The sequence below is a fragment of the Homalodisca vitripennis genome, chromosome 4, assembly GCF_021130785.1.
Source record: "Homalodisca vitripennis isolate AUS2020 chromosome 4, UT_GWSS_2.1, whole genome shotgun sequence".
Taxonomy (NCBI): domain Eukaryota; kingdom Metazoa; phylum Arthropoda; class Insecta; order Hemiptera; family Cicadellidae; genus Homalodisca; species Homalodisca vitripennis.
Window position 1 is genome coordinate 14,942,768 of NC_060210.1, and position 17,459 is coordinate 14,960,226.

The window sequence follows — 17,459 nt, forward strand, 5'->3', positions numbered from 1 at the left end:
AAGTACGTCATCACTTTAGCTGTCGGGAAATTGCCCCACACCCACACGTCCTAAGAAATGTATTTAGTTTAATGTCAAAATGATTACATCAAAGGGAAATATTTTTTGTTTATTTTAGTTACTGAAATACAACGTTTTGGTCAAGGGCATTACTTCACTAGACTAAAGATTAACAACATATGTAGCTTAGAAGTTTCAACAAAAAAAAGAAAAAAAACAACATCTCTTACTTTTCCATTATGACGTACATTTTTAATGCCAAGAGATGTTGAAGAGCCACCAGCAGCAGTGTTTGAACTGCCTCAGCAGCCCAGACATAAACTTGCTAATTAGTAAATGCATGGCCCCAATACATAACGCCGCTGCGGCTGGCGACGACGCACAAGCTACTCTGCACACTCCTCGTTTGCAAACGAGCATTATCGGAAATTGCACATTGCACAATGACCGATGCACAACGATGGCAAATGTCCGAAAACCTTCCATCGTCGTCAAAAAAATGCGCAACGGCTAGAAAACTTGCTGAAAGAACGTTTGTTTGGCTAAAAACAGCTGATTTTCAATTAGGTGACGCTTAAATAATAAATATTTAGGTACATCACGGTTGGTATTAAGTTTGTCAAATAAAAATAATATCTTTTGGAAAAAAAAATATCGTTTCATATGTTTAACCCTTTTGATACCTTTCCTTTTCGACCCCCACTACACACCTAATGCAGCTGACTATCGGTTTCTTTGTTACAGGATAGCATACGTTGTGGTTGCGCGTTATTTAGAAACCCTAAAATATTTAACGTCTGAAGGATGAAAGCCAAGAACTGTTTTTTTTTTCTAAAATTTATATAAAGCGGTATCCTTATTATAAATTTAAGGTAAGGGTAATGGTGCAATGTGGAAAGGAAGTTTCATTTGTAGATTTTTAAAATGTTTGTGACTCCAAAAATGCAGGATTTTGGGGGCAACTCAAAAATTTCAAATGTAAACCCCTCTCAAGTGACCTCTCATTTTGAAGAGCATAATCAAACTTAAAGAATGGTGAAAACCAAAGATCGATATCTCTTTCCCATCCAAAGTAATAGCCAGTGTTCTAAAAAAACGTTACCAAGTCGATTTTTAAACTGAATCAATCCCTCTCACTATTTGGCAGTGAGCCAAGCGTAGCTCCTCTCTCACGTTTTTTAAAGTCTGAAGTGATATTTGGTTTCAGGCCTCAACAATTTTTTTTAATCTCATTTAAGCCTCAGCGTCAGCTATGCCGGCTTTCGACGGCACTGGTTTTTATTTTAAAAGTACAAAGTACATGATTGGACCTCCCCGGGATTTGAACCCGTGATCTCTCGGTTAGAGAGCCGATACTATAACCATTAGTCTACGGAGGAGGACCTCAACAACCTTTTTTCTTAAATCTTCAACGTTTTGTACTGGTGTTTTGTAAATGTTAGAGTAAAATTTCGTTAACATTTTGACGAACTTTGATTTTTGGACGGGAATGAGATAGCTATATCTAATTTTCACCATTGTGTAAGTTTGTTTATGTTCTTCAAAATGAGAGGTCACTTGAGGAGAGTTAAAATTTGTCCCCAAAATCCCACATTTTTGGGGGACACAAAAAAATGTTCAAAATCGTCAAATGCAACTTCCTTTCCACATATAAGCACTACCCAAAGGATATCTTCTTATATAAACTTTAAAAGAAGAAAATAGAAGGGGGTTCTGACTTTTTATTTGCCCTGTACAATTAGCTTTACTGTGTTTTATTAAGCTCACAATGTAATTATTTATGAATAAATCTTTGTTTCATCTAAAGCTCTGTATTACTGCTTTGCTAAATATAGGACAGTTACCAAATTACTTAGGTAGATTGTTTCGCCCCCAATCGTCCCACGTTAACATTTCAAGCCGAAATTAAACAATGTAGCGCTCCTTTTTCGCTTATACATACTTTACACTATAATTTACTTGTTTTATCTTGTACTCATGTAAACAGGCAGTACAAATCGTCATCTGTTTCGAACGACACAGCACACAGAACCTAATATTAAACGTCCGGTATGTTGCCCAAGTAATAGCTGTAGTTACATTTCAGGCCACAACTGATTTCTGGTAACTGAAGCCCCCGGGGAAGGAAAGTGAATTACGACTTCAAGTGGCAGGTGACAGATTGACGTGTTATTTACCTGCAATCAAGTCACACCTTGTAACCACGGCCATGTCAGATTCACGTGTGTGTCCGCAAATCCTTGTTCTGTCAGACAAAACGTCGCGGTCGGGAAGGAATATGAAAGACGAAGTCCGCGTAAGTCCCAATAGAGTCCGCCTCACACCGCAAGTCCATCCATCCACTGGACAGAAATTCATCCAGGGGATGAATGTTTAGGAATTACTGGCTGAGCGATTTATCTAAACGTCACCGTGGATGTTTTCAGCTGCGCATGCGCACGGCATCACTTCAACAGACACCACCCGGCTAGCTCCCCGCCGCGAGGTGTTTTATTTGTCGTTGAACTTTGTTATTTAAACATAAAAAATCAGTTTTTCCTCATTCATTCCTTATGTTAAAGCTCCTCTTTTATCTATAGTAGCCTTTTTGGCATTGGCAACAATTTTTGAAATACTTTTTCAATGTTTAATTTTTTTAGTATATGGTGAAAAAATAAAAGAAATAATAAAAAATGATAACGCGTTTCTTTTATTTTATTTTAGAAAGCAAAACATAAATTTTGAGTTTTGATAAGAGTATTAAATTATGGTTTCGCTGATATTAACTAAAAGTATCTTTGAGGGTTTTCTGGTTCTTAATAGTTAAAAAAGCCCACTGAAGCATACAGCTAACCGTTCTCTGCTTGTGGTTTATTTCCTGTAATTCGTGTTTTCCCTCTTCATATCATTCTCTATAAATGTAAAAACCTCTTCATTTTTTATTTACTTTTTCTAAAATACCGTATGAATTTGTCTTTACCCTCTAAATCTGCTATCAAATGGTGAAATTCACCAAACACATTTTTATTAATGGCACGCACCTAATGTTTTCATTCACTAACTGAATACAGTATGACTGTATTCTCTTCATCACTGCTGGAACTGTCAGCAGCAATCCACGGTACACTTAAAAAAAAAAATCAAAATTCTTTATTGTGTAGTATGCCAATTTTTACAATACAATACAATATTACACTCGTCAGAAAAATATGGTTTAAGTTGCATATCTAAATAAAAAAATATTTTTCAAACTTTCCACAATTTCTGTAGCCACTTTTAAATTACTAATCGGAAAAAAAACTCACCAACCGAGTAAAAGGCTTTCTGTATGAGATAGTTATATAATAATTTTTTGAATTTTGTAGGATTATTTTCCATTGTAATATTTTGCTGTAGCCTGTTATATAATTTTGGCCCCATATTCTGGGGAAGTGAGGCACTAAGCTGAAGTCGGTGGGGAACTTGCCTATGTTGAGCGCTGGATCTTGTATTGTAATTGTGGACGTCCGAACCAATTTGGATGGAACCGTATTTGAATTTGTAGTGCACAAGCATTTCGTAAATGTATAGAGACGGGAGGGTCAAAATTGTATACGACTGAAAAAATGTTTTACATGGCGATTTCCTACGTACGCCGGCTATTATTCGGACGGCTCTTTTTTGTAAATAAAATACTCGTAGAAACTCCCTACGTGACGCTGAGCCCCACAGTACTATACCATACCGCAGCCTTGACTCGATCAGGGAGGTGTAGATTAGTCGTAAAAGAAAATAATTTTGATATTGAGAATATCTGCTTAGTAAAAACAATTGAGATGATAATTTTGAGCATAGCATGTCTATGCACTTGTCACATCACTGTTACTCCAAGGTAAACTAAATGCCATAACTTAAAGTTTCCTTGACGGAGATCGCAACTCAACTGAAGGAATAGGTGCAAACAAATTCGTCCGTACGCCCGCTCGATGGACGTTTGCGGTGTTAAGGTAGTACCCCGTGGACGTCCAAGGCATAAAATCCGTCCAGTGGATGGTAGACGTTCAATGTGAGGCGGCTTTAACAACAATGTTAATAAACAAATGCTGTGTTTAGCTCCTTTTCGCTTCACCTTCCTATCAGCGCAGCGTCTGAAATTAGTTGTGCAGCTGAGACTATGAGCTCACTTCTTCACAGATTACGCTGAATGGCTGCCAGGAAACCAGACGAACTTTGTGGTCTAGGTGTCTCTGAAGTCGAAAGGGTTCGTGTACGACTTCAGATTCCAACAGTCGAGTCTCTAAGACAGTGTTCAGACACTGCACAAGGCGGAAGGTGAAAAGGAGCTGGATACGACATTTGCATCGTACCAACCCTTCCCACCGTACCTACCTTATGTGTAATGTTAATCCTAATGCAATTTAACATCCTACCCTAATTTTGTATCGTACCGTCATTGGAGCATGCGTCTGTCTGAAATGAAATGAAATGAAATGAAATGAAATGAAATGAAAAATGACTTTATTGAATACAACGTAAAACATATTCAATTGGCGAGGTTAGGACTATTAAGTCCTCTCTTACACCTAACCATAAGAGTTGTATGTCTGCTCTTATCTCAGAGAAGACGTACAGCGCCCTAACACAATCATATATCGCATGTATCCAGGATTGTAATCAATATAAAGCGTGTTACAAAAACACTGAGGTGGTTGTAAAGTTTAGGATTGAACACGTAATTCTGATCACAACATTTCGGGGAGATATTTTTGAAATTCCGCTTAGTTTAGCTCCTAGCAGCCATATTGTATTTTTACTGATGTTTTATTCGTAAACATTTATTTTAATAGATCATAACAACCCTTTACAGTGAAATAACTTACAAACTAATAAAGTGACGAAAATTTACCAAATATGTGCGATGTTTGAGATACAAAAAGACTGTTGAGTTTGGATTGTCACTAAGGAGGATGTGAACAACTTACAATTGATAGACTGAATGCAGACACAAGTTACAGTATTCATTTTAATGAGTCCATCTCTAATACGCCAATCTTTTATGTTTAATTAATAATTATACATATGAAATTATTAAAATATTTTTCTTTAATTAATCGATTTTAAAATGTTGCATCTTTAATCAATCGATTATAAATTGTTGCATATTCAATCAATAAATTTTAAAATGTTCCATCTTTAATTAATCGATTTTAAAGTGTTGCATCTTTAATCAATCGATTATAAATTGTTGCATATTCAATCAATAAATTTTAAAATGTTCCATCTTTAATAAATCAATTTTAAAATGTTGTATCTGTAATCAGTCGATTTTAAAATGTTCCATCTTTAATCAGTCAATTTCAAAAGTTCTTTATTCTTACTAATTTACAAGAAATCTAGATTTAATAGGCGAATGAATAATTTCATTTATAAAAGAACAAAATTATAAATAATTCTGTTTGCAGCATCATATTAATTATATATAATTTTACTTATTATTAATCTGTGTAGTTTTTTAACTTTTCTGAAATGGACGGAGGTAATACAACCTACATACGACTCAAATCGAATACATTTCAATATACCGTTTGATGTAATAATTGATTGATTGGTGCCTAATATAATATAACTGATTATGTGATATTTTAACACTTGTAGAACACACCATAAAATGGCGGCTAGACTAATCCTAGCTAGAGTTTCAAAGACACAATTTTGTGCACAAATTAGTGCACGAAAATCCATACTCATTCCAGCATTTTCATAACACTCTTAGCAGTGCTGCTTTTCCCCTTTCGACAGCCTTGATCGCGAAGGTGCCAGAACGACAGCTTTCATTATGAAAAGGGTAGGTCAGCCCGACCCCCCCCACCCATTTAAAGATAGACACGGGTTATATAAATTGACTGGCGGCAAAATGAAAAGTGAAGGAGACGACACAAAAGGCAGGTTTCACGGCATGGCGCGGTTGGATGAGCAGAAAGAAAGGCACGGACGGACTTGCTGACGCCACGGTGTCGCTGGTCCTTCTTGTCACTTCTGTCAATAGTCCACCGGCTTGACGGGACATTGACTGACGGCGTACATTGGGCTATTCGACCAATTTAAGCGGCCAAAATTACCTAAAGCCGTACACCTTAATGTCATTTGGAAATGTGCTACGGAATTGTTGAGACGAAAATCATTATTAGTCTATATTAGTCTGAGGCTCAGTAGTTGGAGAGGCACACTAATTGGCAAAGTGCTGCTATTTACATTGCTCTGGATGAAGATTACGGATCGATGAAAATGTAAGCCTACAAAATGTTTCGGAAATTACGTCACGAAGGTGGTTGTGATGGACTGTATTGGGCAGTTCTAATGAAAACTACCTGATACTGTATTGATGAATAATCGGACAATTAATACTTTTTTTTAATTATGTATATTTACAATTCATATATATATATATATATATATATATATATATATATATATATACATTTTTTTAAAGGAGCCCAAGGAAGCAACAAATGTATTAACGTACTGATAGAGAAAGAATTGTTCATAAAAATTCCGTGTAAAACGCAGGGAAGTACAATTTTCACTATTTTGATTCTTAGCTAGCACTTTTGAAGAGTAGTTTTTCAAACAGCAGCTCTAATTTTAAGGGCATTCATTGATTAAGGGAATTATATTAATTGAGGAGATGAAACACGTTATTAGCTGTATATTTTACATAATTTTGAAATTTACTTACTGGGTATTTGAAATAATATATATATATATATATATGATTATTTATATTATGTGTGTATATATATAATTTATATATATATATATATATATAATTTATATATATATATATATATATATATATATATAATTTACACACACACACACACACACACATATATATATATATATATATATATATATATATATATATATATAATTATGAAAAATCCCAATAAGTAAATTTCAAAATGATTTAAAATCATGTAAAATATACAGCTGATAACATGTTTCATCTCCTCAATTAATATAATTCCCTGAGAAGTCTCTTAATATCAATAAATGCACTTAAAATTATAGCTGCTGTTTCAAAAAGTACTCTTCAAGTATATGGTACTAAGGATAGGAATTCCCGGGTTACCTCATCTTAATCCATTAAATTCAATTCTAAACAATCCAAACAAATCATGATTGATACCAAAACCATTCAAATCAATTCTGAAAGAAAATAAAAATAGGGTCCTGAGCCTTCCACATGTACCATATTAGTTATAATATTTTTTAATAATGGAATAATCTCAGATACTATTCGACATATGTCTGTGTACATTTTGAATAATTACCGAAACTGAAGAGAGTAAGGCGTAATCATGGAATAACGAGGTAATAACATTACTCTAAGGTATGTTGCAGGGAGTTTTCAGTGCCGTATACAATACGAGATGCAGATCTGTGATATTGTGATGCACATCAAAATGATTTCCTGGAAGCAAACATTGAATTACGGAACTCAATTGGAACTCATGTGTACTCGAGCCTGTATATATGAGCGTTTGAGACTTTACCTAAGTATGTAGTTTGAAAAATAATTCACATGATTTCGCAAAGGGCCAAAAATTAGGATTGACAATTTTTGGATAATTGATTTATTGACGGAATAACGTTATAACGCACCAAAAACGCAAGGAATTGCATTCATTACAAGCTCATACATTTTGAATTCCAATATCTGTAACGGAAGACGTTGATTATACAATTGCAATGCTTTAATCTAATATTTTAAATTCTTTTTAATAACAATGTCTAGGTTAGGGTGTTGCATATTTCTGTAATGAGTCACGATGTTACTTTAAATAATTTAGTCCAAGGGAGGCAATTGTATCCCTGTATACTTCTTAACACCTGAATGTATAAAGGAGGAATTTAAATTCGGGTTGAAAAGATTCACATACAGGTAGGGAGGGATACATAACAGGTAAGAGAATAGTCTTATCAACAAGCAGTACAACAGCCTTACTTAAATAAAATTGTAATTTAAATGAAACTTAGAATTACCATATATTCACAGTCGACGTGACAAATTGATTAACAAAATTAACATTCTTTATTGCAAACCCCGAAGGAACATTAGAGCTACTGTAAGACAATTTTGATGTATAGACTCAGAAATGTAGGTTATGATTTAATTAATTTTCGAATCTTACTCATAAGGCTTTTATCAATAATGTTTTTATTAATTTTTGTAAAGACACCGAAAATTTAAATTGTACAAACATAATTAGTGATTGGTGGGAAAATTACGAACCTAATCGAGAATGACAAGTAAATGTACGAACGAAAAAATTGGTATGTGCTTACCAAAAAAACTGTGGCGATCACTAATAGGCAACACTGACATGAAATTTGCACCATGGTTCAAGAACACTTCAAGATCAGCCTACGATGACCGAACCAACCGGCAGAACTTGACAAACTGAAGACTGAAACTGGGTTTTGGTTTGGCTATTGTTGCGAGATTGATGGAGACACCTAGCGGCCAGTCGGCCAACTACAGGACTGGCCAAGTATCAGCTGATCCTGGAAACGTCTTGTAAACCACAGGCAGGAGTTGGCGGTCAGCTGATTTGTCGGGGAGAACAAGTTCGCGTTTGTATGCAGGCGCTTACGTCACTTGCAATTAAGTGGATTTATACTGAACCTTGAGCACTGTTGTTTTGAAACAACACAATATATCGGACTTATAAATTACGATTGCATCTAATACAAAATATTAAATTTCCAAACTGTCTAGTCCCAAAATATTTTATACTTCGATGTGTATTTAGAAGAAAAAGCGAACAGTAAAAATAAATATATTTATAGTATTATATTATTATAAACCATATCCACATATCGGTAATATAGAATCCTTTTTACATGTATTCAAATATTATTGAAAAGATCAAAAAAATGTTTTCAAAGTACTTATTTTCTTTCTATACTTTTTCGGTTCCATACACACGATTAAAACTAATATTTAATATCAATGATTTAAAAATTAGGTGACACGTTTTATCTATTATGTATCTAAGAAAACTGGTAATGGGCTACACTGATTGTTCTCAAACGCTAAAAAAAGAGTTTTCATGTCCCATAGTTTTACAGGAAACCTAATTAACTTTTTATATTAATAAAGTCCATAACTAATTTTTTGTTGAATTCACCGATAAATGCTGTAATGATAAGCTATAATACTCCACTTTCACTAATGGATATTGATATTTTATCTCAATCACATAGTATAACCTTGTCCAGCCGACACCTTCGGATATTGTACATTTTGTGTGGCTGAATGAAAATTGTACTATCAATCCTGTATCGTTGTAAATCTTGTTTTGTTATTGCTTTTTTGTTTGTTACCAGGTTGTACATTTTTTATCTTAATATAAATTTATAATTATTGTTTTACGCTATGTATTTTGTTTCGTAATTCTTTTTTAGTGTGCAGATTAAGGATATTTTGTTTTAAATAAACATCATTAAAATGAAAAACATCACAAAAATCGATATTTGAAAATAGAGAAAATATCAAACACAGCTTAACCTTATCTCAGATTGTTGACATTGTATTAGATAAACAACTATGCAAATTTAGCTTATCATTACAGCAATAGCACAGCACGTACGAGAATTTTGTCTACGTCACGTTTATTTTACATCCACGTAAGACATCTTAACTGGCTGAGCGTTAGTAAGGCCTATCACTCATGGGGCTGGAAAAAATTCATTTCTGTGTGTCTGTTCGTCTGTCCGCACGATATCTAAAAAATAAACTGACTTGTAAACTTGAAATTAAGTTTAATTTCTATATAAGTGGCACTGAGTTCAATTATGGCGCAAGGCACTGCATAGGATTTGGCTGAGCGTTAGCAAACATTTTTACATTGTTCTTATGGGTAACAATGATGGCAACGAGAAAATTTTAAAGTAAATAAAACTGTAAAAAAAACTCAGTATACTCATAGACATTTTAAAGTTTGATTATAGAGAAAAATGACACACGTAGTACAACACAGCCATCATTTTATGGTGACTTAGTGTGAAGACATTTATTATTTAAAAACTAATATGAAACGTAGTTCAATGAACAAAAGTGTGAATTTATCATGTAGTAATATATTTTGAAAAATATTTCACAAAATTAGACTTGAAATTTTACTTGAAACTTCATTTTTACACAGGCAAGAATGAGTTGTACGATGTTGCATGTCCAACCATTGAATTTGGCTGAGCATACGTCGTTGAGCATACTCATTATTCTGACTCTATTTCTCTCTTGTTTCCTGAGAGACGTAAACATGTCTTAACCGTATGATTGTCTGTCGTTTTATGTGTCAATATTAAAATACATTATAGACTTTAAATTTGGCATTGAATCTAATCTTGATCATATATATGACGCAGTGTTGGTGATCCAGTCCTCCCAGCATAACTGTTAGTACTATATCTGCTATTCTGCGTTAGTGTTATAACATACTGTATACTTTCCCAATAATAATAGATCTAACAATAATCTCCTCTTTATTACGTAAGTACAACGTAACACTTGATATTTCAATCGTCAGATAATAGCCATACATTTAATTTGACTAATTTAATAACTATTCAGTCACACTTTCAAAAAATATAACAAACACACAACAGTCACAGGTTATAGTAGATTCAGATAATTTCCTCTAGATCCTTCACAAAATATATTGTAACAGAGTACAATGTTTAAACCGTTTCGAAATTTAACTTTCTATTATATGTATGCCTTCGTAGTCTATATTTTAAGTTAGAAAATTTAATTTGCCGAACATGTTTCTACCCTCTCACTTAAACCAGACACGCTACAATCTGAGTGTACACTAAAAGAACTTACCCAGCAGGTATACAGGCTTCCACCCGGACACCCTGTTTGTGCTCGTCATCGTTGACGACAAATTCGAAAAGTCCATCGTTGGATTTTGCCTTTTTAGGAAATATTACAGTGTTCTGGAACAAACATTTTGTCGTGTAGAAAACTATCTACAAGCAGAAAGTATTAACAAGGTATTGTGAATTATAGGTTATCACACTGTTGAAAAAGATTTAAGGCAAACAATGTGATGGGAATATTTGGGTGGGGGAGTGGCAGTCCTGAAGTAGGGTTTGTAGAAAATGACTTAAAATAAATAGTTATTTTTTATAAAACTGCAAGAAACTTCAAAATGTTTATATGTCTTTCAGAAAATCCAAGATGTCCGCTGTTGATGTTGGTTTTCCTGGTAGTTAAAAGTCCCGCTCCAACAAATTCTACTAGTACAGACCTACGATTTGTTTCTTTAACCTTTATCCAATAATCGACCTCATCTATTGGCAAGACTAATAGATATTCGTACAACATCTGTGAAGTACTCTGGTACAACACCTGATTATTCATTAAACCTATCTGTTTTTCACGTATTAAAAAAATCTGACTGTACGAAATTATGAATAATTTAATATTATAAGAAAACATGTAACATTTCACTACATTGGAAATCAAAAGCCAGAATTACTAAGGACTACAAACTCTTACCTATTAGATCTAAACAAATTCAGTCCGAGGTTCACTGTAGATAAAATGTTTTAACGAAAGTAGTAAACTGATACGAGAATAACAGAATATCGATGGACCCTACAACGAACGTAGTAGCGTACAGACGAACAGAAGGACGGACTGCACGTGTACTCTTTGACTCTAAAAACAATAGAGCTCTTCATTGGCCCGAAAGGAATCATGTCACAAGAACAAGTATCTAGGATCGTGTATGACGTGTACTCGCACAGACGGACAGAAGGACGGAATGCACGTGTACTCTTTCTAAAAGCAATAGAGCTCTTCATTGGACCGGAAGGAATCATGTTACAAGAACAATTATCTAGGATCGTGTATGACGTGTACTCGCACAGACGGACAGAAGGACGGACTGCACGTGTACTCTTTGACTCTAAAAACAATAGAGCTCTTCATTGGCCCGAAAGGAATCATGTCACAAGAACAAGTATCTAGGATCGTGTATGACGTGTACTCGCACAGACGGACAGAAGGACGGACTGCACGTGTACTCTTTGACTCTAAAAACAATAGAGCTCTTCATTGGCCCGAAAGGAATCATGTCACAAGAACAAGTATCTAGGATCGTGTATGACGTGTACTCGCATAGACGGACAGAAGGACGGAATGCACGTGTACTCTTTCTAAAAGCAATAGAGCTCTTCATTGGACCGAAAGGAATCATGTTACAAGAACAAGTATCTAGGATCGTGTATGACGTGTACTCGCACAGACGGACAGAAGGACGGAATGCACGTGTACCCTTTGACTCTAAAAGGAGTAGAGCTCTTCATTGGACCGAAAGGAATCATGTTACAAGAACAAGTATCTAGGATCGTGTATGACGTGTGCTCGCACAGACGGACAGAAGGACGGAATGCACGTGTACTCTTTGACTCTAAAAGCAATAGAGCTCTTCATTGGACCGAAAGGAATCATGTTACAAGAACAAGTATCTAGGATCGTGTATGACGTGTACTCTCACAGACAGAACACGAACTGAGAAACACGACACGAATTCTAATTTCCCTTGTGATATGGAAACATATTAATCAGAGTAAAATTAATATAAAATCATAATGGGTATAAAATACATTATAAATATCGCCCGATATCACTGTGTACAGTTTAATAAAGAAATTTTAATAAAGAAATGTGTATTTTTTGTTTCCACTATAAAAATCAATCTTATTCGAGAAATCGATTATGCCAGAATGATAAATGAATAAATTTGGTTAATTATATTGCATACGCTCTACAATCATAGCCATAAACAGACAACAGAACTTGTGTTATTTAGATATCTCATAGATAATTTCAGTAAATCGTTGGGAATGCAAGAGATCTGCATGGGGTATTAATCATAACGTAAATTATGAATAAAATTAACAGTAAAACGTCACTATATAGGCTTTTTCTTGTAAGCAATGTATTATCTATTCTAAACATCAGCCACCCTTACCACATACTTCACTACATCCATTGTTCTCATATTGGCCAATGAATTCACGTCCGAAGTCTTGAGGAATAAAAATAAAAATTTAATAACGAGGTGAATATTCACGTCATCGTGAACAATTTATTCAAATGATTTAGGCTTATTAAAAAAACGTTAAACAGGCTATAATTTATATATTTTCTCGACCATTCTACTTTATGTATTACTCTGTATTTTTCGGTTCACACCGCGACGGAACATAGCCAACAACAACAACATTAACATCTAGAGATGTTTTGGCCTTCAGATTTAGGTTTTAAACCAAAACTGGCAGAGCCATTATTGCACGTACGCCCTTAAAGATGAGTGCGAGGTGCGGTATCTCATTGGCTGAACCTCATCCGATAAAGGATCAATATTACCAATAAACAATCACTTTAGGTTCTTTATCACACACTATCAGGTTCTCGATAATTTTACGCCGTCTAATTCATTGAAGTCATTTACTTTTTTGATTATTTCTTAGATTCCTCTTATTATCCAGAATGACACTTTTACTGGTGACTTAGTTTATCGAATTGTATTGCATGTTTGATTTTGTAACTGTGCTCGGCCATGGCTTATTTTCACCGTGATCTTTTGTTTATGTAAATATAGAAAATCCAAATCTGACCCATGTTGCTTAAATCCAAAGCCAAATACAGGATATGATTCCAATGTGTACGATTGGAATTTATGCACATCAGTGTATTATACTGAACAGTCTAAGAGTACGTTAACACATTAGACAAAAAATCAGGATAAAGGAGATCACATCTAGTGAATGAAGACGGCCTTCCACAGAGAGATTTGAATAACTCAACATTTTTACAGTTTCAGGACTGTTTCGACATAAGATAACAAGAAAACACCATTCTTTAGGCGAGACTCGGAAGAATTTTAGATGAAGGACGACTACGGTCACTTAAAAAAACGTATATCCTATTTATATCAAAATACAATTCATTAGCTTATTGCGCTATTGTATTCGACTAAGAATAAAGGCGTATCAATCCTATAATCAAAAGTTATTTCCCGAAAAGAAGATGCCGTCATATCATTTTACGCATTAAATAATGTCACCGCACACATTTTGAAGTCTTGTGGATTATCACATCTGATATGACCACACTGAGCTAATAATAATATCTTCAGCCTTCATCGCTGTTACAACAGAATAACCGTTTCACAGTCAAGGTCTGAACACATCTCAGTGGCCGCTCCCGATGTTACAGCACACACTTTGAAGTCGCGTACTATTACCTACAATGGATTACTTGGCTTGTGGATTATCACATATGATATGACCACACTGAGCTAATAATAATACCTTCAGCCTTCATCGCTGTTACAACAGAATAACCGTTTCACAGTCAAGGTCTGAACACATCTCAGTGGCCGCTCCCGATGTTACAGCACACACTTTGAAGTCGCGTACTATTACCTACAAGGGATTACTTGGCTTGTGGATTATCACATCTGATATGACCACACTGAGCTAATAATAATACCTTCAGCCTTCATCGCTGTTACAACAGAATAACCGTTTCACAGTCAAGGTCTGAACACATCTCAGTGGCCGCTCCCGATGTTACAGCACACACTTTGAAGTCGCGTACTATTACCTACAATGGATTACTTGGCTTGTGGATTATCACATATGATATGACCACACTGAGCTAATAATAATACCTTCAGCCTTCATCGCTGTTACAACAGAATAATCGTTTCACAGTCAAGGTCTGAACTCATTTTAATGACCGCTACAATAAAAAACCTATGTATATGCGATTTTATGATTAGTTTGTTGATTCAATGTTTAGTTTCCTGAAGGCATTTACTAGGCTACATATAACAAATTATTTTGTTTTTTTTTATAACAAAAATGGGTTATATGATCTATAATGCAATCAAAAAGTATATATTAAAATCTATAATGTCACATACACATTACACACCGCCAAGATATGTATGTATGTATGTGGTTTAGTTTGTCACACGTATAAACTGACATGTTAGAGGCAGAGTCCTTTTAATAATTTATTGAATAAAATTCCATACCGGACTGAAATATATTACATTGTGTACCAAATACAATCTTTATTTCACAGCAAATTTAAACTTCCAAAGAATTATGACTATTTATTTACAGTATAATATTAGGAATTTTTATATTATTTCAAATGTCAGGCTGTGCGAAGACGATTCATCACTCCAAGAAGAATTATTGTATGCCTTTAAAACTTGTTTTAGTATTTCTTATTGACTCTGGGTGCTTAACTGAACAAAAACACGATTTAAAATTTTTCAAAACATGCTATACCTACACAAAAAAGTCTTTATTTATTAATTATGTATTTTTTTGAAATTGGTATTCTAAAAAAAACTTTGGTGAGGCATAAAACAAGAACTGAAAATCATAACGACATGTTAAGTCAAATAAAGTATGTTCTTCCTAAAAATACATACTTGTTTTTTAGTTCCCAAGTAAGAAAACCCCTTTCAACAATAGTGGAATACCAATGTCCAACAAAAACACAAATGTAAAAGTAGATTCAGCAACTCGTAGATGTCTAGCATGAAAGTAGACGTTCCAGAGATCACTAACTAAAAGGTAAGAAATGAATACCATACTACATGAAACAATAGACATAAGCTGATTTACTTAAGCAGTAGTCTGAAGCAATAGCGCTCTGCAAATTGTGAAGTCAAATTATGCAGGACTTTGGGTAATTGAATTTTGTAGGCCCAAACACATATACACTAAAGAGTTGTGTTTTTCTTGATCAGAATTAAACAAATAACAATATCCAGCGAAAAAACCTTTTTTTTAATATTTTTTAAGTTGTTTTATTAGAGTTCCAAATCCCCTTAACAGTTCAGGAAATGAGAAGGATATCCGAACTTACCATATAAAAACAAAGCGGCCAGTCAACGACTCGCATTGGTGTGGTGGGTATGGCATCCACATCCTCATCCTCATCACCTGATCCTGATCCTGAACCTGGACCAGGTGCAGGAGAATAGGGTCCGAAACCCCTGTGTTGGTTGTCTCTCTAGAAGTGCAAAAGATCATTCCTTTATCGAGAGAAATTCATGTTACTGGAGTAGCAGATAACTTTAGTTTGTATAGTTAAAGGAAAAACTAGTTTTAGCGCTAAAAACATTAGAGTGAAAATGTTATATTTCTTAATCTAGAACGTTTAGAATTTGTTACATTACTATTATATCAGTTTTCCTGTTTACATAGCGTCCATACATGGTTACATTTTTACTGATACTTTTGTTTTCTTAATAACCGTGATCCTTATAACCAAGGAAGAACTGATAAAGTACGGAAGGAGACCCAATATCAAAACTGTATTCAAGCAGCTTTCAAATTAAAGAAATTTTAGGGCCATTAAAGGATTTTTCTATACAATTCCAGGAATAAAATGAATGTGAAAACAGGCCCTAATAGTATCCGAGGATAATAAGACATGTCTTAGAAATATTCAACTTTAACAATGAAGATAATTTTAAAGTGTATAAAAGCCGACAATCTGCAATAATAAGAGGCCCGTGAAGTTATCTCCGACAACAGTGATTCCCAATAGCGCCAAGTCGGTCGGGAAGAGCACTAACAAAGGTAGGTAGTTGCATCAAGTATTTTCCTTCGTTAAGAAAATAAGAATTACCAATTTCATAGCTGTGTCTTAACAGAAAATAGGTGGGTCTGGCAAACGTGTGATAAAGGTGACATACGTGGAGTTAGCTTTTTTCCCAGTAGCGCTAAGATAGATTGGGCTATAACGATACGTTATGAAGCACTCTAAAACCCAGAGCTTTATTTTAACAGTGTCAGGACCGGATAAGCACTAACGAAGGAGGTTATAGAGGAGCAATGCGCACTAACAAAACACTAACTTGGGTACTGTGGGATTATACCGACCACACCCAGACATGAATCGTTATTTGACATTTTGCTTCTACTGATTACTAGATTAGCGTAGAACAATATTTCGTCAATATAAAACAAGAATTTTCTTATCGCAAACCCCTCCCCATCCTCAAACAGAGGTCAAAGTCGAGCGGTCTAGTAGATAACGTGATTGCAGAGTCTCGCCGCCCGTTCAGCTGGTGCGTCGCTTTGTTGTACTTCCGTGTTTTACCTCTACATTTCTCCAAACATAAAAATTCAACAAAAACAAACATTACCAAACAAAAACTAAACTCTTTCTTGAAAAAAAAACTCAAAACTTGTTTTTATTCTTGATCACACTCTGCCACCCAAAATGCGAGTGCCTCCGGTCATCAGCGCATGCCTCGGCAGCACCTTCGGTGCAGCGCCGCGCTAATGTCAGCGAAAGAAAAACATCCCTCGAGATAGTACCTATCAGTAAAATATCAAATTCTAGAGGGGCTGAGTAGAAAAATAAATTGAATTGTAATGGA

General features: G+C 34.7%; 1 protein-coding gene across 1 annotated transcript in view; it reads right to left on the reverse strand.

Annotated features, from left to right (window-relative positions):
* The window catches only part of LOC124358970 (protein spaetzle-like), a 31,678-nt gene extending 23,173 nt beyond the window's left edge, over nt 1–8,505 (reverse strand). Inside the window, exon 1 of the mRNA XM_046811258.1 lies at nt 8,308–8,505. Within this exon, the coding sequence (XP_046667214.1) occupies nt 8,308–8,361 (54 nt within the window). The 5' untranslated portion in view covers nt 8,362–8,505. The remainder of the gene's footprint in view (nt 1–8,307) is intronic.
* Between the last annotated feature and the right edge of the window lie 8,954 nt (nt 8,506–17,459).